A 24,311-nucleotide genomic window follows, 5' to 3' on the forward strand; every position below is an offset into this window, starting at 1 on the left:
CGGTCACGTGGTTCGGCCGCCATCTTGGAATAAACGAAAAACTTTGTACCTCTATATCTCCGAAAGTGCTGAATAGAAAAAATTGAGACATGGCTCTATTGTAAAGAACTCTCCATGGGGAATAAAATGTATTAATGATGATGTCATCGGTGCCTCCATTATGACGTCATCATTCGACAAGTACAAAACTTCATCCGATCAAGATGAAATTTCGTGAGCATACTCTCGGAATGAATTAGTTTAGAACTGCGTTAGTTTAGAACAACCTTTTTAGCCCAGGACCCAATAAAAAACCCAGGCATCCAGTCACGACCCATCGAACCTCTCTCCCCCACAAACCTTCATGGAAATATCGATTGCTTATGACGTTAATATCTTGGTAAGGGTTCGGTTCATCATCTTTGTACAGTAGTACAATTCGTAATTGAACAATAAAGCAAAGTGACGACAATCATACCAAACACTGTCCTTATTTTGTTGTTATTTTGTACTGATCTCCACGACCATGAGGAGAGAGAGAGAGCGAGAGACCACGCCCCCCTTGAGAATGAGCAGCGACTTCGATCACAGACACCGCCCACTTGATATTATTGTCAGCCAATCAGGCGTAAACTCCCTGCCTTGTTGGCAGCTTCGGAAGAGATGAATCCGCCCCGACGATGAAGCCGGATGAAGATTTAATGAAGAAGATGATGATGAAGAAGGTGATGAATATGAAGATGAAGATGAATCTCAACATTCATTGGCGGTGTATCTTTTGTGAAATAGAATAAAGCTTTAATTATTAAAGTGACACGCCAAGATAAGGTGTTTGAACTTTATTTTAATCTTCATCGTGAATGGATGATGAACTTAAAATGTAACATGACCTGATAAACAAAACAAGAATAACTTTTACTGAAAAAACCCGATATGCATCTGAACTTATATCCAGGTTCAATGTTCCGTTATCATGAACAACATTAAATAAACAACTTTCACTGATTAAACCCAAAAGTGAAACTTACAAGCCTAATTCAAATGTTCCGTTAGCAACATTGTAGATGTGGATTATCCACATCAGTGCGATGGTTGACTTTGCATATTGGCTACGAGATCATCGGTTCGGCTTTGAAGCGGCGACAATGCGATTCTCAGGTTGGTGCACAGGGCCACCGTCTCCAGTTTGTTTCGATACTTGGACTTCAGATATGTCACCGTTGAGAAACCTGCCTTACACATCCACGTCGTCGTGAATGGCATCAGGAACTTTACCGCGAGATGTGCAATCTCTGGGTACTCATGAGACACTGCCAGCCAAAACTTTACAAAAGTGTCCTTCCTGAACAGTGTCTCAAGTGTACCGTCGGACACGATGTCGATCAAGTCCTCTTTCAATCTGTTGGACAAGTTGCAGCACTGCTGAACGTCGACTGAATAAGGGTCTCGGATCCACTTCTTCTCCACGCGTGGATCAACAGGAAAGTATTCGTCAAATCGTTTGCGCAGGTTCACCAGATGTTCGACGATGACATCCTTCATGTCCACACGTTCCTCAACACTCTTGCTGAGCAGATCATCCAGGTTTTCGAACATGTCAAATTCATCATTGGTCTGTACTCTTCTCTTCCATAGATCCAGCTTTGACTTGAACGCCGCTATCTTGTCATACATTACGAACACGGATTTCGCCTGCTTGTTCGTTTTGCCCTGGAACGATATGTTCAGATTGTTCAACAAGTTGAAGATGTCGGCCATGCATGCCAATGTTGCGATGAATTTGTTGTTTTTGTAGTAGACTGCCAGGTCTGACCTAGCCACCTCCAAGAATGCGAGGACCTGGTCGCGAAGTTCATACAATCTTGCCAAAGCATCTCCTCCGGAGAGCCAGTGAACAGCTGCAAAATACAGCACCGTGGTGTGTTCTGCATCTTGCTCCTTACACAGCTCTGCAAACAACCTCAAATTTAGGGCGCTCTTCCTGAGATGGTTGATTGTTTTCACTGCAATGTCCATTACTTCGGCAAGTCCAGGTGACATCTCTTTCGTCGCTAATGCCTCGCGATGGAGGAAGCAGTGGGTCCAGCTTGCCTCTGGTTCCACATCTTGGATGAGCTTAATGACACCGCTTCACCGACCTGTCATCGATGCCGCACCATCGGTACAAACGCCAACACAGTCTTCCCACCTGAGGCTGTGCAATGCAATGTGTTTGTTGACGACTGCGAATATTTCTGCGGCCGTGGTCTTGGTCTGTAGCTCATCACATGCCAGAAGATCAAACATAAAATCATCGCCATGCCGATAACGAACAAAGATGAGGATCAACGCCTTCTGTGCGATGTCCATTGACTCGTCCAACTGGTGCTCGATGTCTTCGCCCATGTCTATTATCCGTCGGCGAATCGTGTCAACAGAAAGCGGATTTGGTGCTTATCTTGGAAGCCGCCGTCTCTCCAAGCACTTCTCCGCACATCACCTTGGTGCATGGCAGGATGAGTTGCTTTGCAATACAAGATAAATAAAATAACACATTAACATTTCTTTCACTTTATGATTAATCTTGATTTTGTTCCAAGGCAGCGGTTTTTAACCTGGGGGTCGTTTGGGGTTTTCTGGGGATCATGAAGGGGTCATAAATAACATTTCAATTTGTTGAGCCCATTTTTAGGAACCGAACAAAGGTACATACCACACACAGTATTTTGTTCGCGTATGCACGTACGTCACGACCCCCAGGTTAAGAACCGCTGTTCCAAGGCATTATAAAAATTCAATATGTACGATGTGATTGCCGAACGTACTTTTAAAAAAGAGGCAAAGTTTAAGAATGGCTGTATTGCAACAAACAATAAAACTTACGAAGTTGTGATATACCAACGTATACATGGCACGAGTAATAGTAAGCAAGAACCCGACACATCAATATTCTAAAGACGAAATGAAAAACTAAATTTAACTATACTTACAGCGCCATGTATTACTTTATGAACCTATAAACCACCAATGCAGTGAAATACTTTTACGAAAAACACCAAAAACTTACCCGCAATAGTGTACGGATTCTTTTCTTTGGCTGTCTTCTCCGCCACCAGGTAGCTGGCTTTGGTCAGTCCCTTCGACGGAAAAACAGCCGAAATCATTACTGACTTGCTGTTGTTCATCTCACGTTCTTTCTGGAGAAAAAACTCCCGCGACTTGTTGACATGCTCTCCATGTTTCTTCTCGAGGTGCCGTTTCAGCTTTTGGGGCCTGAGGGACTCGTTGGCCAACACGTCAAGGCATATCACACACTGTGGTCGATGACCATTGTGCTTATCGATATTCAAGGTGAACCCATAGTTCAGGAACACAGGCTGATACTTTCTAGCCATGGCGAGTACCTTATGCTCACAGCTCAATCTTTCGAATGAAAAGCAATGGACATTCGCGTGTCGGAAACTAAACGTATGATCTGACTGACCGGATGCATGAGCAGTACATCGCGGTACATCGGTACAGCGCGGTAGAAGAGTCCACACTATAAAGTTTGTGTCGGCGTTCGTTTGATCTGTTCTGTTCAGTCGGGAGAAGTAAATCGTCAATAAAGTTTTTTCCCCGTGATTTCTGAAACGATCATGCGACCCCTTGAAAATCCTTCGTGACCCAAAGTTTGCGGAAACGTTAGTTTAGAAAACAAATAATGATGACGTCATCGGTCACGTGGTTCGGCCGCCATCTTGGAAAAACCAAAAAAATTGCACCTCGATATCTCCGAAAGTGCTGAACAGAAAAAAATTGAAACATGGCTCATTGTAAAGAACTCTCCATGGGGAATAAAAGATGTTCATGATGATGTCATACATGCCTCCATTATGACATCATAATTGGACAAGTACAAAACTTCATCCGATCAAGATGAAATTTCTTGAGCATAATCTTGCTGCTCCTGGACTCCGTGTTCCTTTCCTCCTGACAAGGTGGAAAAGTTTCTGTCAACCTTCGACTCTGATTCTGCAACTGGACCTGACGGCATCAGCCCACGGGTCCTAAAATCCTGTTCTTCCACTCTTTCACTCCCTCTCTCTGTTCTCTTCACCCTCTCTTTTGCTCAAGGTCAACTGCCATCTGCTTGGAAATCAGCCAACATCACTGCTTTGCACAAAAAAGGTGCAAAAACAGATCCTAGCAACTACAGACCAATCAGCCTTCTCCCAATTATCAGCAAAGTCATGGAATCCATCATTGCTTCGGATATGAAATCTTTCCTCTTCTCCAATGGCTTGATCTCTGATCATCAATTTGGTTTCAGATCAGGTCACTCGACTCTGGACATGCTGCTTCTGCTGTCTCAACAATGGATGGAGGTCCTCAATGCCAAACAGGAAATTAGAGCTGTCTCCCTCGACATATCACGTGCCTTCGATACGGTCTGGCACCCCGCTCTGCTCACCAAACGCTCCTCCTTTGGTATCCATGGAAATCTCCACGCATGGCTGGCGGACTTCCTCTCTAGTCGTAGTCAACGTGTGGCCCTGAATGGGTTTCTCTCATCTCCTCTTCCTGTTCAGGCTGGAGTTCCCCAAGGCAGTGTTCTGGGCCCTGTGCTTTTTCTGGTCTTCATCAATGATCTCTCTGACTCTCTTGAAAATCCTCTCTATCTCTTTGCTGATGACTCCACTCTCTGCCGCTCCATTCCTCATCCCTCAGATCGGCAGTCTGCAGCCTCCTCACTCTCTGCAGACCTGGACAAAATCACAGACTGGGCAAACAAGTGGAACATGTCTTTCAATCCTGACAAATCTCACACTCTTACGATGTCTCTCCGAAAAGACCGACTGGACAACCCTCCCATCTACTTTCTGAATAATCCTCTCCAAGAAGTTCTGTCACTCAAGCTTTTGGGTCTCACTATCTGCCATGATCTTTCCTGGGAAAACCACATTTCCAAGCTGGCCTCCAAAGCCAGTCGCCGACTGGGCATCCTCCGTCGTGTGAAGTCCTTCCTTGGCACACCTGAGCTCCTCACCACATACAAGGCTTTCATCCGCAGCTCAATGGAGTACTGCTCTCCCCTCTGGGCTGGTGCTCCTGCCTCACACCTAGCTCGTCTTCACGCTGTTGAAACCAAAGCGTTCAGAATCATTGGAATCTCCCACGACGACGCTATCTCCGAGGGCCTTTCACTTAATCACCGCAGGCAGGTTGGTGGTCTTTCCGTCTTCTACCGACTCCTCTCCGGCCTTGCTCCCCCAGCTCTCTCTGGGCTCTGGCCCCCAAATATTCCTGCAGGTCGCACAAGATCTGCCTGCAACCCTCTTATGGTTAAACTGCCAAAATCAAGACTCTCTGCTCACCTTCACTCCTTCATTCCTCTTTTCTCCCGCCTCTGGAACAAACTCCCTCACTCTCTTCAATCCCACTCCTCCCTCCAGGTCTTTAAAACGGCTGTTCACCACCATCTCTTATCTTCCCCAATCCAAAACCTTGATCTTTTCTACCCCCACTAATTTCACCTCAAATCCACTTTTTTGAGGTGACTTTTGACTTCTTTCCTGGAAGTCCTTGGTGTCCTTGCGTTTTATACCTATCTTGCCTCCCCCCAGGCCCTCTCCCTCCAAAAACATCTCCCGATGTCCCTGCTCTCAAATGGTGTGTTTGTGTGCTTCCTCCCCTTCTCTCCCCATCTTGTCGACCGCTCCCCTTTTTTATATACTTTGTTTGCTTGTTTGTTTGATTTGTTTGTTTGATAAATGTCAGCTCTTTCACGAGCCTCGACTCTGTATACAAAAAAAAAAAAAAAAAATTGCCCTGGAATAGACTGCCCAGTTTTTAACTCTCTAGTCTAGACCCAAGGCCTCCATTATGACATCATAATTCGAGAAGTACAAAACTTCATCCAATCAAGATGCAATTTCTTGAGCGCCATGTCGGCATAAACTGGTGGAGAAAAAAATATATAATGATGACGTCATCGGTCACGTGGTTCGGCCGCATTTTGGAAAAACCGAAAAACTTTGCACCTCGATATCTCCAAAAGTGCTGAATAGAAAAAATTGAGACATGGCTCATTGTAAAGAACTCTCCATGGGAAATAAAATATGTTAATGATGATGTCATAGGTGCCTCCATTATGACGTCATAATTCGACAAGTACAAAACTTCATCCGATCAAGATGAAATTTCTTGAGCATAATCTCAGAATAAATTAGTTTACAAAACAAATAATGATGACGTCATCGGTCATGTAGTTCGGCCGCCATATTTGTCTAAAATGGCCGATAAATATAGTACATTCCGCCAAGTCCTGGGTCTCTGACCGATTTTTCATTTGTCTGTTTGTTTGTCCGCACACAATAAATATGATTTTCTCTGCAACCGTTTGTCCGATTGACAGGAAATTTTCACCATAGGTGCAACACCACCTGTGGAATTTTTTTAATGATAATTATGACGTCATAGGTCACCTGGTTTGGCCACCATCTTGGAAAAACCGAAAAACGTTGCACCCCGAAATCTCGGAAAGCGCTGAATAGAAAAAATTGAGACATGGCTCATTGTAAAGAACTCTCCATGGGGAATAAAATGTTAATGGTGATGTCATAGGTGCCTCCATTATGACGTCATACTTCGACAAGTACAAAAATTCATCCGATCAAGATGAAATTTCTTGAGCGCCAGGAAAAAAATAAATAACGTCATTTGTCACGTGGCTCGGCAGCCATATTTGTTTTAGCACAAAAGCCTTAAAACCACTGAAAATACTTCCTGGTGAGGGTTGGCAATCTCTGATTGCTCTTTTTCTTGCTCAGTAATGTTTCAGCATCCTGTTTTACTATACGAACTCGATGTGTTTCATTTTGCATATTTGGGCGAAGCCTTCCAAGGTGCTCATTCCTTGGCGATATATAAACACATGAGAATGTTATACTACCCATTAGAGTAGACCCATAATAGAACCTTACTCACATAGTCAATAACACCATACAAACTCTGGCAAGACACCCTTACAGCTGTACCGACAGTTTGTTCATTACAATGATTGGAGGCTCATGGAGGACTTTGCACAAAAATCACGTGCACTTCAAAGAAGTTGGTAGACGAGGGCATTAAGTAGACAATGGGACAAACCTACAACGTGTGGGATTCAAATCTGGGTTTCGTTTCACAAGAGCGAGGGGTTCAGATGGAAACTTTAACAGGACGATTCAGATGTGAACACAAAGCATCCAAACCGACCATGTTAGCCAAATTCGCTCCGGTGACATAGGCTATCTTGGTATTTGAAAATGGCGCACACAACACACCCCAGCACAGGGAACTATAAGTTGTCCTGTCTTCCCTTGTTGCTCAATTTATTTCTTCTCCACCAGGTTCGCTGCTCTGCTCTCAATGTGGTTTGGCTGACTCTCAACCAAGGTCTCGTGCATCCTGTGCAGGTAACTAGGACATCATGGCAACTGATTATTGTATAAGGTGGAGATTATTCTTCATGTGTATTTTGCACATGTGCAGTACATGCACAGGTTGTTCAGAATTTGAGGAGGTGAAAACAAACTGCAAAAATCACAGTGACTCCGTTGTTCAAATATACATATCTAATATTGATATTTAGGTTTTATTTTTCACTGCCAGGTTCTACATGATGCATTTAACCTTAAAAGACACACAGTTATTTGCACATCGTCTAAATGATCCTTTTATGCTGAATTAGCCATTGTAACTCTCACTCGTGAGAGTTCAAAGACCAGTGTGAACGGCTAGCTCAGCATAAACGGATCATATGCCCAAGTGTTAATACACCCCAAATCCGTTTGGCCCCGTTAATACACCCCAAATCCACCTTTTTCAAATCCAGTCAGAGATGGTAAATCCATCTCCGACTTCATTCCTGAAATTCCCTAGTAGCATTCACTTGTTTTATACAGTGTATCCCTCTTCCCACCCCTCACCCCCCCCCCCCCCCCATTCCCCAGCCCTCTCCCTTCCATAGATCTCTCGATGTCCTTGTGCTCTACTGTTGTTGTGCTTGTGTCCTTACCTCTCTCTCCCTCTCTTGTCTCCCGCTCCCTTTATTATATGTTTTATCTGTCCGTTTATGTTTTTTTGTGTTTAATGTGTTCGCTCTTCCACGAGCCTTGACTTTGTAAAGAAAAAAAAGTGGCCTCTCTCGCACCCCATGACTTTCCCAGTCTGTCACTTCCCCCTCTTGAGCTTATTTTTTCACTGAACACCCAACTATCCCCATCGCCATCTTCCTGTTGTCTCTCCTTTCTCTTCCCCCAAACCTACACCTCACAACCAGTGAATGAAATGTTGATCTCTTTACCACTGCCGACCCTGAACCATCCGCTCGGACCTGACTGTCATAGTCAGGACTATAAGTCCTGGACAAACTTATGAGTCTTCTCCAACTCTTCTTCGACCACAGTGTGGTGGAAAGGGTGGGGTCGGGAGGCTTTAAAGTCATCCAAACACAGTTAACAAATCCCATGCCTGAATAACCAATTACTCTGAACCGGGTACCGGTGTCGTCACTCCTCTGTTCCATCTCGTCTGCTCTTGAAGATATCTTCTCATCCGCCATATTTATCAAACTGAAAAATGTTCTAATTCCAACATTTCACAAAAGTTTGGTACCTAATTTGTTGATGATGTGATTTTAATTTGTGTTTGTCTACTTGCCAGTGTTCCTAATTTGCTGGTGACGAATGGCATGCCAGAGATAATTCCATAAAATGTAAAAATTTGGATTAAAATGTGAAATTTTGATATTAAAATCTTTATTTAAAATTTAAATCAACCAAATCCCAATCCCCCTCAAACTCCTGTCACCATTTATTCACATGTACACGAGGGCATACAAGATGGCCACTTGCTCACCTCCCCATACATGTGGTGCTCCACCCCAAAATAACTGAACCTTAGTAGTTGAATTGTGATGGCATGATCATCACATGGCCCTAAAATAAGTCACCATGACTTAATACCCTTCCAATGGCAGAACATGTGAGCGTCTCCATGGTAACTGGAAATTATTTGATGAGAACTGTGTTCATTTGAATTTGAATAAGAATCACAATCAGCACAATCTATATTATAATAGGCGAAGGTGATTCTGTCTGTTTGTCTGTCTGTCTGGGGGTGTGGCTTACTCCGTTTAGAGAGTAGCTCCACCCTTTCTGGGAGAGGCTTCATATAAACAAATATCCACCATTTTATTAACTCGCATAGCTTTGAGGCCTGTTTAGTTAGGCCTGTGCTGTCTTGCTCTCAAAAAAATTTTCAACTCTAATTCGATATATCATTTCATTTTTCACAGTCGCTAACATAGTTTTAGACTTGGTTGAAAAAAAACGGGAATAAATTCCCATGAAAGTTTCTGTTTATAGAACGAAATGAATTCTCAAAGGCCTGTAATTTCAAGGCTATTGAGTCTCTCTCACACCTTTATCTCCAATCTAACTCACCATCTGATTTCTTTTTTTCTTTTTTTTATCAATTTTTCTTTTTTTCCCTTTTTATCGATGGTTTTAGACTCGGTGTCAGCAATAATTGAGAACATTCACGCACACGCAGGAAAATGCAGAGATTTTTTTTTTTTTAACTAGAACGCCACTTAGTATTGCTGAGAGATATTTCGTTCAGAGCAATTATACACCACCCAAAGGAACATTTTCACTGAGAAACCAAGTGAATTCACCGAGCGAATGTCATCGAATTTCACCGAGTTTCAGGAAATTACCAAGAGATATTTCTTCGTTTTTATTTTATTAGTTACCAGCAGAAGTACCCCGTGTTTCCGTGTGGCAGGAGGGGGGAAGGGCACGTGCACTTTAAACATGTATATATACATGTGGGATGTGGGATATATACATGTTAGTGGGGTGCCTCATGTATTTCCGTAGGAATCAGATGCCCAAAGTGAGATAGTGGTTGATTTGACTTTATTAAGGTAAATGGCCTTAAAATGATCATTCATTCATTCATTCATTCAAGGTATGAATTAAAGAAAAATTTTGGGTGACGATTTTTTCGGTGCCCAAAAGGGCTTGTTACGGCCCAAAATCCAAGATGGCTGCCATCGCTCATGGAAAATACAGAGCATGGCATATCTCTGGAACTACTTGATCAATTTCAGTTATTTTGGAGTCAAGTTTAGGGTTTTCAAACATGCCTGATCATTTGGAATAGGTTTAAAGTCGATTGGAGGTCAAGGTCATGTAGTAGCATCAAGGTCAAGGTCATTTTTGACCTCAGTGTAAAAATATGCATATCTCTTGGGTTAATTGATCAAATCGCATGATGTTAGAGTCTATTGTAGGGTTTTCAAACATGCCTGATCACTTTGAACAGGTTGCAAGTTGCTGGGAGATCAAGGTCACACTATGGGTCAAGTCAAACATCAAAATAAGCTGAACATTTGAAAAATATCACTTTATAACAATTTGGTCATATTACCATTACAGCATAATATAATACAAATGAGATACATATACACAGTAAACACATTGAATAAGACTACATTTCAGTCAGGATTGAATTTCAATGGTTACATTATTGGAGCATAAATGCATCATAACACATACCATGTAATATGTAGTAAAATCAGTGGCACACAATCCTCCGACTTTCTTATCCCCTTTCATCTTCCTGCAACAATCACATATCGTCATCTTCATCTTCCATCATGCTGTAGTCAGGAAGATTGCAGCAATCACTATTGTGGCATTTGCATAGTGCAGTGCAGTGCAGGTTGTTCTTCTTGCACGAGCATTGTTGACCCTTGCAAGATGTCCGGCAACCACATCTGATCAGTTCCAACACGGCGACTGGTGCTGGTTTGTAGAGGCACCGGATTGGGACATACTCTTTCCTGACAAGCATCCATCCATTCTCCTCTAGTGGTGGTAGGCATGGGTTTGGTGTTATATAACTTTTGTCCCTCATAGCCACAAAGTTGGTGTGTAAGATATGGGGCATAAGTGTTGCTGTGGTAGGAGGAAGCTTCTCACCCTCCAGATTCTTGGCCTTGAAGAGTTCCCAGCGCAAAGCTGGTATGGTAGTTCGACCCCCAGAGCTGTATACCGCGCAAATAAACCTCTCGATAGGCTGCATTTCTTTGGGCGGCTGACCATCCACCACCTCATGGTTTGTGAGTACTCCTTCACCCAGGAGTCGGAAGGTAGAGATGATGGGGTCATCATTGGGCAAGGATAGATATGAGGTGATCCAACTTTTCTTTGAGATGCCGACAAATTTTCCACCCCAATCTGCACCAGTGAAGTTATGGACACCAATCAAACCTTGACACTTCTCTTGTCCAATGGTACTCACACATTGAGGAATGTTGATGGATCGATATTTGTTGCGTTTCCCAGTGAGGAAGTTGAGTTTGGTGAATGCACCAAGTCTTCCATGAGCCACAGGGTCCATTTGCAAAACCAATACGTCAGTGTCGGGTGACCACACATCTACTCTGTCATAGTGGAGTCACTGAGGGCATCGATCACATGCAGAGGAATCATGGTGTCTGCCTCCTCATGATTGTGGGTGGACATCGACTCTGCCAAGGAGTGGGGTTGGTTGACCTGCACTGTGGTACCTTTCACGATGACCACCTTCTTCTTGGACCCTTTGTATGCCTCCAGTAGAGCATCACCAAGAGTGTTGGAGAGCATGGCCTTTGTCTTAGAGGCAGACAGCAGCTCTTTGAGGTGACCTTAGCGATGGCCATCTCATCATGGATTGCGAACTCCATCTCCTTTCCCTGTGCTCGCTTGGCCCTCGTCTTCTGCTTCAGTGATTGAGTGATGTCATAACGGTCAAAAATGATGCGCTCCTCATCATACGGTTTCACCATCCATGCAATTCTCTTGACAAATGCCTTCGTGAAGTCGAGGATCTTCTTCATGCCTGGACTTTTTTCATGCATTGAACAACAGCCATAGAGTCAATGATGATAACATGGTCATGAGGTTCAACAGAGTCATTAATGAGAATGTTCAGGAGGCCATCGTGTATATCATCTTGTGCTGGTGCCTCGACTGGTGCTTGTGTAGCTGCCTGCAATGGTGCCTGTGTCTCAGTCTGGATGGGCTTTGCTTCTTCAACAGCATGTATGATGGATGCTTTGTCTGTTGGGATGAGAAGTGATCCATCTGATGCAAACATTGACCTTGGTGTTACCGCCATCTCGTAATCGCCAATGGTTGCAGGTCGGCAAGGAACTAGCTCTGGGCGTGACTGCTAGATGACGAGGAATCGGGCAAGGAGCTGTCTCTCTTCTCTGAGCTTGATGACCTTGTCTCCGACACTCAACCGTGTCTTCGCCATCCAGGTGCTGTAGGTCTTTAGCTTCATCTTCTTCATTGGGTCCCAGACAGACTTGGGTGAGTCAGGCAGGAGATGTTCTTGAACAAACATTTGATGACCATTCAGTCCCTTCTCATCCCGGCTGAGAATGTCCTCCTTGGCAGCTTCCGGGATCAGCGCTGATGACACGTTGCTCTTCAGTGGTGTCCCCACGATGAAGGGGTTACCTTCACAGTGGAGCTGGATGGGAATCCTTCAGCTTAAGTGCATTCCTCGTTGAGCATAGGGCAATGTCGCCAGAGAGCTGATAATGTCAACCTGAAGAGTGGGAGGTAGTTAAGAAGCTGGGGAATCCACCCAGCCAATCATTGATGATAGAGGTGATGTGGGGCAGTGTGTTGATAAGACGATCAAGTGAGACCTCATCTTGTGTAATGCCCACAAGAAAACCAGCTCCTTTCAACTCTTTGATCTTTTGTTCTAGAGCCTGATCTGCGAACAGTGCAGTGAAGGGTGAGTCAGATTTTTTTTTACACAGAAGTTGCCCTCCTTTAGTGCCTTCCATGTTGTTGGGTCATCCTTTTCAAGCTGGTTCATTTATGCCAGGTGGACAGGCATAAGGGCGGGCATAGTGGTACAGGTCATGAGCAAAAAAAATACTGGATCTGATTATCCAGTGCTGCCAGATACGCCTCCCAATCACCCTGATGGCATGCACTGATGATGTGCAGTAGACACTGAACTTGCTTCATGTAGTTTGTCAAGAATTGGGCCAGCTCCCCAACATCCATGCCAGTGACCTTAGGCTCTAGCTGATCAGCATAGTGAGATGCCAAGTTGTCATAGATGTTTATGGTGTTCTCACTCCTCTGGTGAAGTCTGGACTTGAGTTCCTCGCACTGCTTACGGAGAAGCACACCAGGAGGCATTTCTCCCAGTACTTTATTGAACTTAAAGAAAAAACAGGCAAGCATATTCATAAGGTGGTATTCAAGTCCCCTCTTAAATGCCTTCCCTGTGTATATCCCACGAAGAGCAGCTGGGGAGTATATGCCTGTCTCAATGGCTACTGTATCAAGTCCACTTCCCTCCATATACTTGCCCAGTGCGTGCAAGGCAGCAAAGCAAAGATGTAGCTCCCCTACTCTGAGAACCCAGCAATTGTTCCTAACTGACTGCTGGATTTTAAGAGCTCGTCATACAAGGCGAGGGCGAGTGTGATGTTGGTGCGTCACTCTGGACCAGCCACTACAGCTGAGATCTCTTGAGTGAGGGTGAGGATGCTGTACAATGTTGCATAATCTGTTGAGGATGACTTGAAGAGTGGTGATACCACTTCACTGTTGGTACGATTTACATGTTGTCTGGACTGTAGGGGCGATTTTGTAGCAGCCCATGTTGGCATAACTTTAGTTTTCTTTAGCTTCTCTTTCTTTCTTTTTTCCTTCTGTGTAACAGCGAGACTGGTGTGTGTAACTCCCGGTGTGTACCCTGGTTAGAATAGGTACACCGTATCCCTGCATGTCGTAAGAGGCGACAAAGAGGGTTGGCGTCAGGAATGGCATCCGGCCATAAAAACATTGCTTCAAAAAGAGAACCATGACAATTACAACTACATATGGGCAGGGTACAGCCCGAAGTGGAGATCGGTTTCTCAGGTTTGGGACATGGAATGTAGGGACAATGACAGGGAGATCAGGAGAAGTGGTGGAAGTATTGGTCAGAAGAAGAGTGGACAACTGGACATATGTTGTGTGCAAGAGACGAGATAGAAGGGAAGTGGTGTGAGAATGGTGAAGGGTAGGCAGGGACAGAAATACAAGTTTGTGTGGCAAGGGTGCCCAGAGGGCGTGAATGGTGTTGGTGTCCTGTTTTCTGAGGAGTTTGTAGACAGTGTGGTGAGTGTGACTAGAGTGAGTGATAGGTTGATGATGGTGAAAATGATGATTGGAAAGCTCTTGGTGAACGTCATCTCGAGATATGCTCCGCAGGTTGGTCGGACCGATGAAGAGAAGGACAAGTTCTGGTGTGCGATAGAGAAGCTGATGGAAAACGTGAGAGATGAGGAAGTTGTTGTGGTAGGAGGAGACCTAAATGGACATGTGGGAAGGAGTATGGACGGTTTTAAGGGAGTTCATGGGGGTTACAGATATGGTGTGAGAAATGGAGAAGGTGAAAGGATTTTGGAATTTGCTGATGGAGCTGATTTGTTGATTTGTAATATTCAGTTCCAGAAAGGGGATAATAAGCTTGTTACATACACGTCAGGTGGGTCGACGACAACCGTTGACTACCTGATGGTGCGTAGGCGAGATAGGGGGCACCTCCGGGACACAAAGGTGATCCCATGGGAGGAGGCTGTTTCACAGCACGACTTGGTTGTCTGCGACATAAGGGTGAAAGGTGCGAGGAGAGCTTGGCGGGTGAAGTACCAACCGAGAATGAAGGTGTGGAGGTTGAAAGAGGTGACAGTAAGGGAGGCATTCAAAGAGAGGCTGAGTAGGGTTGAGCTTGAACGTGGTTGGATGTCAATGGAAGATAGTCTGTTGGGAGCCGTTGGTGAGGTATGTGGATGGACAAAAGGACCACCGAGGCACTCAGAAACATAGTGGTGGGATGATGAAGTTGGAAAGAGGATTGACGAGAAGAGGAAGAAGTTCAAGGAGTGGCAGAAGGCGAAGGGTACGGGAGCAGAAAAAGAGGAGCATGAAAGTTATAAGGCAGCCAAGAAGGCTGCAAAGAAAGAGGAAGCAAAGGCGCAGGAGGCATGTAGGAAAATGTTCGGAGAACGCTTGGATTCGGAAGAGGGTCAGAGAGCGGTATTCAGGATTGCAAAGCAGATAGCGAAAGAGAGGTGTGATGTGATGGGGGTGAGTTGCTTGAAGGATGAAGTGGGACAAATCGTTGTGGACCCAGATGGAATTAAAGGAAGATGGAAAAGATATATGGAAATGCTGTTGAATACAGAGAATGAATGGGATGGCAACATAGAGAGTAACCCAGTGTTAGGACCGGCAGAGAAGATAACTGAGAAGGAAGTTGAGGAAGCGATAAAAGCAATGAAGAGTAGAAAAGCGGGAGGGCCGACGGGAGTTGTGGGAGATATGTTGAAGGCAGCAGGAAGTTGGGGTGTGAAGAGAATGACAGAGATCTGTAATCTGGTGGTGAAAGAAGGCCGCATTCCAGTGGATTGGGAACTGAGTACCCTCGTCCCTCTATACAAGGGGAAAGGTGACCCTCTGGAGTGTGGCTCGTACCGAGCGATATAGTTATTGGAGCATGGAATGAAGGTATTGGAAAGGGTGTTGGAGAGGAGGATAAGGAAGAAGTTGAAGATCGACGAAATGCAGTTTGGATTTATGCCAGGAAGAGGAACGACAGACGCGCTCTTTATTGTGAGGCAGTTGCAGGAGAAGTACATGGAGAAGAGGAAGAAGTTGTGTCTTGGGTTTGTTGATCTGGAGAAAGCATTCATTCGATAGGGTTCCACGCGAAGTATTGACATGGGCATTGAGGAAGTTAGAAGTGGAGGAATGGTTGATCAGAGTGGTGATGGCAATGTACAACAGAGCGCGCACAGCTGTAAGGACGAAGGACGGGAACAGTGTTGAGTTTGAGTTGAAGGTGGGAGTGCATCAGGGGTCGGTACTAAGTCCACTACTAATTGCAGCTGTGATGGAGGTGCTGGCTCAGAACGTAAAGGAGGGTTTACCGTGGGAGTTGTTGTATGCAGATTATCTGGTGTTGATTGCAGAAAGTATGGATGGACTGAAGGAAAAGATGAACAAGTGGAAGGAATGTATGGAGACAAAAGGTCTGAAGGTGAATATCGGAAAAACGAAGGTGATGGCAAGTGGTAAAGCATGTGGTGAGGTGGAAAGAACTGGGAAGTGGCCGTGTGCTGTGTGCAGGAAGGGTGTCGGAGTGAATTCCATTCAATGTACAATGTGCGCTTAGTGGGTTCATCAAAAATGTAGTGGTTTGAGAGGGTCATTAACCAGTGTGGCAGCTACATTCAAGTGTAAGGTGTGCACAGAGGGAGCTGCAGATGGAGGAAATGTTGAGTTGGATCTTGGAGACGGCGTTAAGCTGGAAGGTGTGAAAACATTTTGTTACCTCGGAGACATGCTGAATGGAGAAGGTGGATCAGACTCGGCAACGGTTGCTCGAGTGAGATGTGCATGGAAGAAGTTTCGGGAACTGAGTGGCGTGCTGATGAGGAGGGGAGTGTCGTTGAAGCTGAAGGGAAAGGTGTATGCTGCATGTGTGAGAAGTGTTGTGATTTATGGGAGCGAGACATGGGTCATGAATGTGGAGCAGCAACGAAGGCTGGAAAGGGTGGAAATGCGAATGGTTCGGTGGATGTGCGGAGTATCGTTGAGAGAGAGGAAGACAAATGATGAATTGCGAAAGATGATGGGAATATAGCCTGTGATTGATGCTGTGAAGAGGAACAGGTTGAGATGGTTTGGTCATGTGTTGAGGAAGGATGAAAGTGACTGGTTGAGAAGAGTGATGGAAATGAATGTAGAAGGAAGTAGAGGACGGGGAAGACCGAGAAAGACTTGGCTAAAGATGGTGGAAGAAGAAATGCGGGCAAGGGGTTTAACAAGGAGAGATGCAGAAAATAGGGCAAAATGGAGAAGATTGTCATGGGGACTGCAAGGCTAACCCCTGCTCTGGCAGGGAAAATGGCCTTAAAATGCATGTTGTTGTTGTTGTTGTTGTTGTGTAACAGCGAGAATTGTTTTTTTAGATGTGGTGACAGCAGAATCAGGTGCTTCACTGGTTGGGTCATGGTCTGGAGTGTATGCCATGACAACATCCTCACTGTTTGGGACAAGGTCATGGTCCAGGGTAGTTGTGGGGTCAGAATCAGGTGATTCACTCTTTGGTGGAGTGACTTCATCAATGTTGTTTTTCAAATGATTGGCCAGTGCCCATATCTCATCATAGTGGAGGTATGGCTTGAGGAGGGCAGCCCTCTGTCCAATTGTGTATGAAGTGAGCTTGATGGGTTTGAGCTGTATGACTGGCTCATCCTTGCACTTGATCTCCACATGAAGATGGGTGGTTGGGGGCTTGTCAGGGATTGCAAGGGGTGGGTTGATTGGCTCTGCATTCTTGTCATCCTCCTGGTACACCACTATAAGACAGCCATGTGGAGTACACTGCCCATAGGGAGTGTCCTCCAGAAAGTCAATGTTATCAACAGCGAAGAAAACTGGGATGCCTTTCTTGATGAAGTCTGGAAGACAATATCCACCTGTGTCTGTCATTCGGAGCACCACCGCATGCTCAATACGCTTTATAATGTTTAAGATGTGTTTATACCCTGTACCCACATACACACTAGAGAGCACACGTACTAGGTTTTTATCACGAACTTGCTGGTGAATAGTCAGGGGCAAGCCAACAGACAGTGGTGTCTCTACACGTTGGACAAACCCTATATAGTCTTTGGGCTTGTGCTTAACCTGCCTGTCGGTGTGAGTGTTTTGAACCATGAATTGACAACCAACTTCAACACATTTCTGAACCTCTGTATCCCATTTCCTTCCAACATTCTCAGCATAAGGCCCATACCAGAGGTGAGTAAGAAAGAGTTTGGTGAGGGGAGGGTTTTCCCAATTACTCAGAGAACTATTACCAGAGAACTGCCACCTATATCTACACTTCATAATTTCAGCTCGAATTACACTTGCTACCTCTAACAAGCTCTCTAATACAGCATTTGGTGCCTCTGTGGTAGCATTGTCAACAGCTTCGCGAAGATATTTGGATAATAAGACCCTTTCACTCTCATTTTGCTGAGGAGGCTGAACAAATTTTATGTTTGGAATTCGATCACTCAGCAATTTCTTCAAGTACTTTCTCTGATTGTCTTTCAAGTTTACAATGTTGTTTTTCTTAAGTATAGACAGGTACATATTGTTTATTTTAGCCATATTCAATACCACCCCAGCATCAAACATCAGTGATGATTTAACATGCATAACAATCTGAACATCTGAAATTGCCCTCATCATATTATCATTGTCTGCACTAGTCATTTGAACTTGTTCTTTGAGCACCCTGTATACAGCTACTATGATACCACTTTTCCTGAGCATGGGCATCACCAGGTTGATGTAAACTGGACAGTGATGCCCTGATATGATCATCCATGGTGTTAGCCTTGATGTTCAGCAGTTTGCCCACGATTGTCCGACACAACCTTGTGAAGTTCTTCCTCATGATATTTGCATTTTCCGGAAGTTGGAGCAAATATGCATACTTTCTCCTTAGGAACAGCACCCGCCTGTCTCTGTGGACGTACTGTTGTTGATTTGGCTGGCCGGCCTCTTTTGACTGGCTGGGCTGGTGAATGAGAGTCAGAGCGGGCTCTTTTATTTTGGGCTCTTTCCAGACGTGTTTCATGAACAATTTTCTTACGACAGTCTGAATGATATCTGACCTGTTCTAGCTCTGATTGGGGTAGACGAGAAAGAAAATCTGCTAGAGCTCTCAAACTAACTTCCCTGAGGTCAGCCAGGCTTTTTGCATAGCGCAATATATCACATATATTTTCAACATCAGGGTGAGCCACAAGGTTTCCAGAGTCACTCTTACACACCACACACACATGTGGTATTGCAGTAGTTTCAGACATGTTTGATTTCTGTATATAGTCTTGATCGTTTGGAGCAGGATAACTTTGACTTGATTTGATGGGATCAGGAAGCTGAAATAGATAATATAATGTGGATTAATAATAATAATAATTGAAACCAGCCCAACATTTGATGAACAAATTCAAGAAAAATTGACCGTATGAAAAGGGTTAAACAGAAATAAATTATGTTGCAATTTATTTTGGGCGATATGCATATTTCTGCAATAGAGATGTAAAACATTAGCTTGACATTGACCCTACTGCATTGACCCTACTGCATGACCTTGACCTCAAATCGATTTGAAACCTGTTCAAAGTGATCAGGCATGTTTGAAAACTCTACAATAGACTCTCACATCATGCGATTTGACCAATTAACTCCAGAGATATGCACATTTTGGCACAGAGAGATTTTTAAAAATGACATTGACCTTGATGCTACTGCATGACCTTGACCTCCAATCAGCTTGACACCATTTCCAAATGATGAGGCATATTTGAAAACCCTAAAATGGACTCCAAAATCATTGAAATTGGTCAAGTAGTTCCAAAGATATGTCGTCTGTATTTTCCATGAGCGATGGCAGCCTTCTTGGATTTTGGGCCCCAACACGCCCTTATGGGCACCGAAAAAATCGTCACCCAACATTTTTCTTTAATTCATACCCTAATGAGGTCAAATCAACCACTATCTCACTTTGGGCATCTGATTCCTACGGGACTGGTAAATACATACATGAGGCACCCACTATGTGGGATGTGCAGGGGCGCTGTAAGGGGGGGGGGGGGGGGGGAGTTAGGATGATTCCAAGGGCCCTGCACTGACAGGGGCCCTAAAAATTATTAGAGCATTAGGTAAAAATTCTCAACATTAAATTATTAACCAGGCTTTGCAGTCTTGCCATGCTGTCCATTGAAAGTCAGTTGGCTAGAAAGCTGGACTTCAAAGACTTGATCAGTGACTTTGCCAGCAACAACGCTGGGCTCTTGGTGTGTAAGGCTGAGCAAGGACCAGTGATAACTAAATGGCATGGCTATGGATATTGGATCACTACACTTGGTATGTATACTTGTATGTATACTCTGCTGCTGATTTTATTATTTTGTTTGTTATATCATTCTATAGATGATAATGTTAATTTATTTTAATTGAAGCGGTTTATGTATGTTGTAATTCTTACCATTAAAATTACATTTCGACTGTAAAAGATGGCCTTCAGCACATTTCTTGTGTGGGTATCAGTCTTGCATCAAATAGTGAATTCCATACTGTATGCAGAAATATAAGCATTGCTTCAACAATATATAATAAGTATGATATGAAGGGCACGAGGCGCAAAGCCTTTGTGTAGATTGGAGAGGACAATGAATAAGCCACTTGATGTATTTTCCCTATAAAACAAATTCGGCTGTAAAGAAGGTTTGGTTTTGAACTTTATTGGGGCTTTTGATCTATTTTTTCATGCAGTGGGAACATATGTTGCACAGTTGTGGGTGATGTACCAACATTGGCAGTGCTTCTTTGTGGCTGTCTGCTTTGATTTTTGTGTCTTTATTTCTTCATATCCAGTTTACCTTTGCTCACTCCTCCCTCTCCCAGTCCCTCCCCACCGCCCCTCACCACAGTTGTACACCATTCCAGCTTACCAAACATAGTTTCATCACTGCTCACTATCACCGCTATAAACACACCTGTGTCACCTATCCACCTGTTTTCTCATCATTGTAAGTGTGTTGACGTTTCATCTCTTTTCGGGAGTTCCATGAGCCTCAAACTTTGAAGAAAGAACAAACCATTCGTCAGAACCAACGTCCTCCTTCACAAATATGTCATAGGAAATGTTTCTGGTGTTGTTAATACTGAAGCTCGAGTCGTTAAGAATTTTGAAAATGGCTTATATTTTGATGTTGTATGTTCATTTTATTGATTGAAATGCTTTTTTTCAGTGTGTTCCATATTTAATCGCTATGGGAACAGACCCAGAGCCTGTGACACGCAACAAAGCTGATCAGCAGTTAGGAGATATCGATCGCAAGTACCCTGGTTTTGTCCATGTACGTCCCCAATCACGCACTTGATCCATTTACACACTTGTATTCTGTCCATGACACATTTGATTCATCCTGTTGGCTCACAAAACGCACATTATCACAAAACGTGCTTTTTCACTTATTCTTTCTTTTTGCCACACTTTTGTACCCAAAATGTTCAGAAGAACACAGGTGACATACAAGTCATTGTGCCATTTGAGCTAAAGTCCTGTTTTTATTGGAAAGTGAAAGTTTCCTTTACATTTACATCCACAGGCACGTTGCATTTTGTAAGTACAGTTTGACACATCGTGTTGGATGCCAGGGTTAAAAAGAAATGTTTGTTGTTTTTTTGGATGGATCTCTTTGAAGTTTTATCCCAAAGAAAATCGCCACCATGAAAGTGTTTATGGAGGGAGGCTACCTTTCGGATGTGGGCAGGAGGGCACTTTTTATCTTTAACTTCTCCTGTGTTTTAAGCACTAGCAACGGTACCCGCCCTAAGGGCGGGGCTTCAATTGGGAGGCCCAAATGAAAAGGTAAAATATCAGAAATTGAAAGGTTTTTAATTTTAAACAACAACAAACAACATGCATTTTAAGGCCATTTTCCCTGCTAGAGCGGGGGTTAGCCATGCGGGCCCCATGACGATCTTCTCCATTTTGCCCTATTTTCTGCATCTCCCCTTGTTAACCCCCTTGCCTGCATTTCTTCTTCCACCATCTTTAGCCAAGTCTTTCTCGATCTTCCCCGTCCTCTACTTCCTTCTACATTCATTTCCATCACTCTTCTCAACCAGTCACTTTCATCCTTCCTCAACACATGACCAAACCATCTCAAACAGTTTCTCTTCACAGCATCAATCACAGGCTCTATTCCCATCATCTTTCGCAATTCATCATTTGTCTTCCTCTCTCTCAACGATACTCCACACATCCACCGAACCATTCGCATTTCCACCCTTTCCAGCCTTCGTTGCTGCTTTACGTTCATTACCCATGTCTCGCTCCCATAAATCATAACACTTCTCACACATGCAGCATACACCTTTCCCTTCAGCTTCAATGACACTCCCCTCCTCATCAGCATGCCACTCAGTTCCCGAAACTTCTTCCATGCACATCTCACTCCAGCAACCGTTGCCGAGTCTGATCCACCTTCTCCATTCAGCATGTCTCCGAGGTAGCAAAATGTTTTCACACCTTCCAGCTTCACGCCGTCTCCAAGATCCAAATCAACATTTCCTCCATCTGCAGCTCCCTCTGTGCACACCTTACATTTGAATGTAGCTGCCACACTGGTTAATGACCCTGTCAGACCACTACATTTTTGATGAACCCACTCAGCGCACATTGTACATTGAATGGAGTTCACTCCGACACCCTTCCTGCACACAGCACATGGCCACTTCCCAGTTCTTTCCACCTCACCACATGCTTTACCACTTGCCTTCACCTTCACCTTTCCGATATTCAATTTCAGACTTTTTGTCTCCATACATTATTTGCTTCTTTTTTTTTTTACTATTCACCTCTTTGATATTTTGTTATTCCTTTTATTTGATTTGTGTGTGTGTGTGTGTGTGTATATATGTGTGTGTATGTGTATGTAGGCTAACCCCCGCTCTAGCAGGGAAAATGGCCTTAAAATGCATGTTGTTGTTGTATGTGTATATATATGTCTGTGTGTGTGTGTGTATATGTGTCTGTACGTGTGTGTGTGTGTGTGTGTGTGTGTGTGTGTGTGTGTGTGTGTGTTTTTTTTGCCTTTTTCTTGCTTTCTTGCAACCTCTTGCTTTTTTTTTTGCCTTTTTTATTTTAAACGATTCATATAAACATCCGTTAAATCATATCATACGCAAATCATCAAAATCTAAACAGTATCTTACTATAATTCACCAAATGTCCCACAGTGATCGATACACTATGATCGTGATGATCGTGATCGATAATCGTGTTCACAATCGCTATGTCGTATGTACTCCCGATACGTGTTTCCTTCAGTTGAAATGGGTTAGAATTCTCTCAAGCGGGGATTGAACCCGTGTCCTTATAAAAGATCTTTGTCCGAGGTCACCGAGTTTGATCGGTGCAGCCGTGCAGCTATTTGTGCGGCACCCGGGAAAACAACATCGTCACAATGAAAACATCGTCACAATGAACGTTATGTGAATGCAAATGTTATGCGGGAGTCCAAACCTGAGAATGCTGGAGACCAAACCTGAAATTGGGAAAACTAAATAGCCTATTTTATTCCTGGAGATCCCAGGATTCCCCACCCAAAATATCGTTGCGATCGGTTCAGCAGTTTTTACGGTACCTTCGAACGGACAGACAGACAGACAGACAGACGGGTGGACATTTGGTGAATTATAGTAAGATTATTTAGCACACAATGTCGCACTCAAACTTGTACACACATGTAATTGCAATATGTGATGGTGGATGGTTCGGCAACAACTGCATGACATTGCAGAAACAAATCAGTTGTCAGTCATCATCATCATCATCAGCTTTCAACATCATCATCATCATCAGCTCTTAACATCATCATCAGCATCAGCTCTTAACATCGTCATCATCATCATCTCTTAACATCATCATCATCATCAGCTCTTAAAATCATCATCATCAGCTCTTTACGTCATCATCATCATCTCTTCACATCAACATCATCTCTTCCTCATCAACATCATCTTCCTCATCAACAACAGCTCTTAACATCAGAAACATCATCAACATCATCATCATCATCATCAACTTTTAACATCTTCATCATCAGCTCTTAAAATCATCAGCTCTTTACATCATCAGCTCTTTACATCATCATCAACATCATCATCATCATCTCTTTGCATCAACATCATCATCCTCATCAACAACAGCTCTTAACATCATGAACATCATCAACATCATCATCATCATCAGCTCTTAAAATCATCATCAGCTCTTTACATCATCACCATCATCATGAGCTCTTAAAATCATCATCATCATCATCATCATCATCATCCTAATCATAATCATCTGAATCATAATCATCATCTGCATGTGTGAGAAGAAGATAACTGAGAAGGAAGTTGAGGAAGCGATAAAAGCAATGAAGAGTGGAAAAGCGGGAGGGCCGACAGGAGTTGTGAGAGATATGTTGAAGGCAGCAGGAAGTTGGGGTGTGAAGAGAATGACAGAGATCTGTAATCTGGTGGTGAAAGAAGGCCGCATTCCAGTGGATTGGGAACTGAGTACCCTCGTCCCTCTATACAAGGGGAAAGGTGACCCTCTGGAGTGTGGCTCGTACCGAGCGATAAAGTTATTGGAGCATGGAATGAAGGTATTGGAAAGGGTGTTGGAGA

The 24,311-nt window shown here is 43.8% G+C and overlaps 1 protein-coding gene across 1 annotated transcript in view; it reads left to right on the plus strand.

The window, feature by feature from the left end:
- Positions 1 to 24,311, plus strand: part of LOC137421314 (nipped-B-like protein A) — a 622,227-nt gene that overhangs the window by 522,124 nt on the left and 75,792 nt on the right. Inside the window, exons 39-40 of the mRNA XM_078772631.1 lie at positions 7,332 to 7,397; positions 20,876 to 20,983. Of these exons, the coding sequence (XP_078628757.1) occupies positions 7,332 to 7,397; positions 20,876 to 20,983 (174 nt within the window). The remainder of the gene's footprint in view (positions 1 to 7,331; positions 7,398 to 20,875; positions 20,984 to 24,311) is intronic.

The sequence above is a fragment of the Myxine glutinosa genome, chromosome 2, assembly GCF_964187855.1.
Source record: "Myxine glutinosa chromosome 2, kmMyxGlut1.1, whole genome shotgun sequence".
Lineage (NCBI taxonomy): Eukaryota > Metazoa > Chordata > Myxini > Myxiniformes > Myxinidae > Myxine > Myxine glutinosa.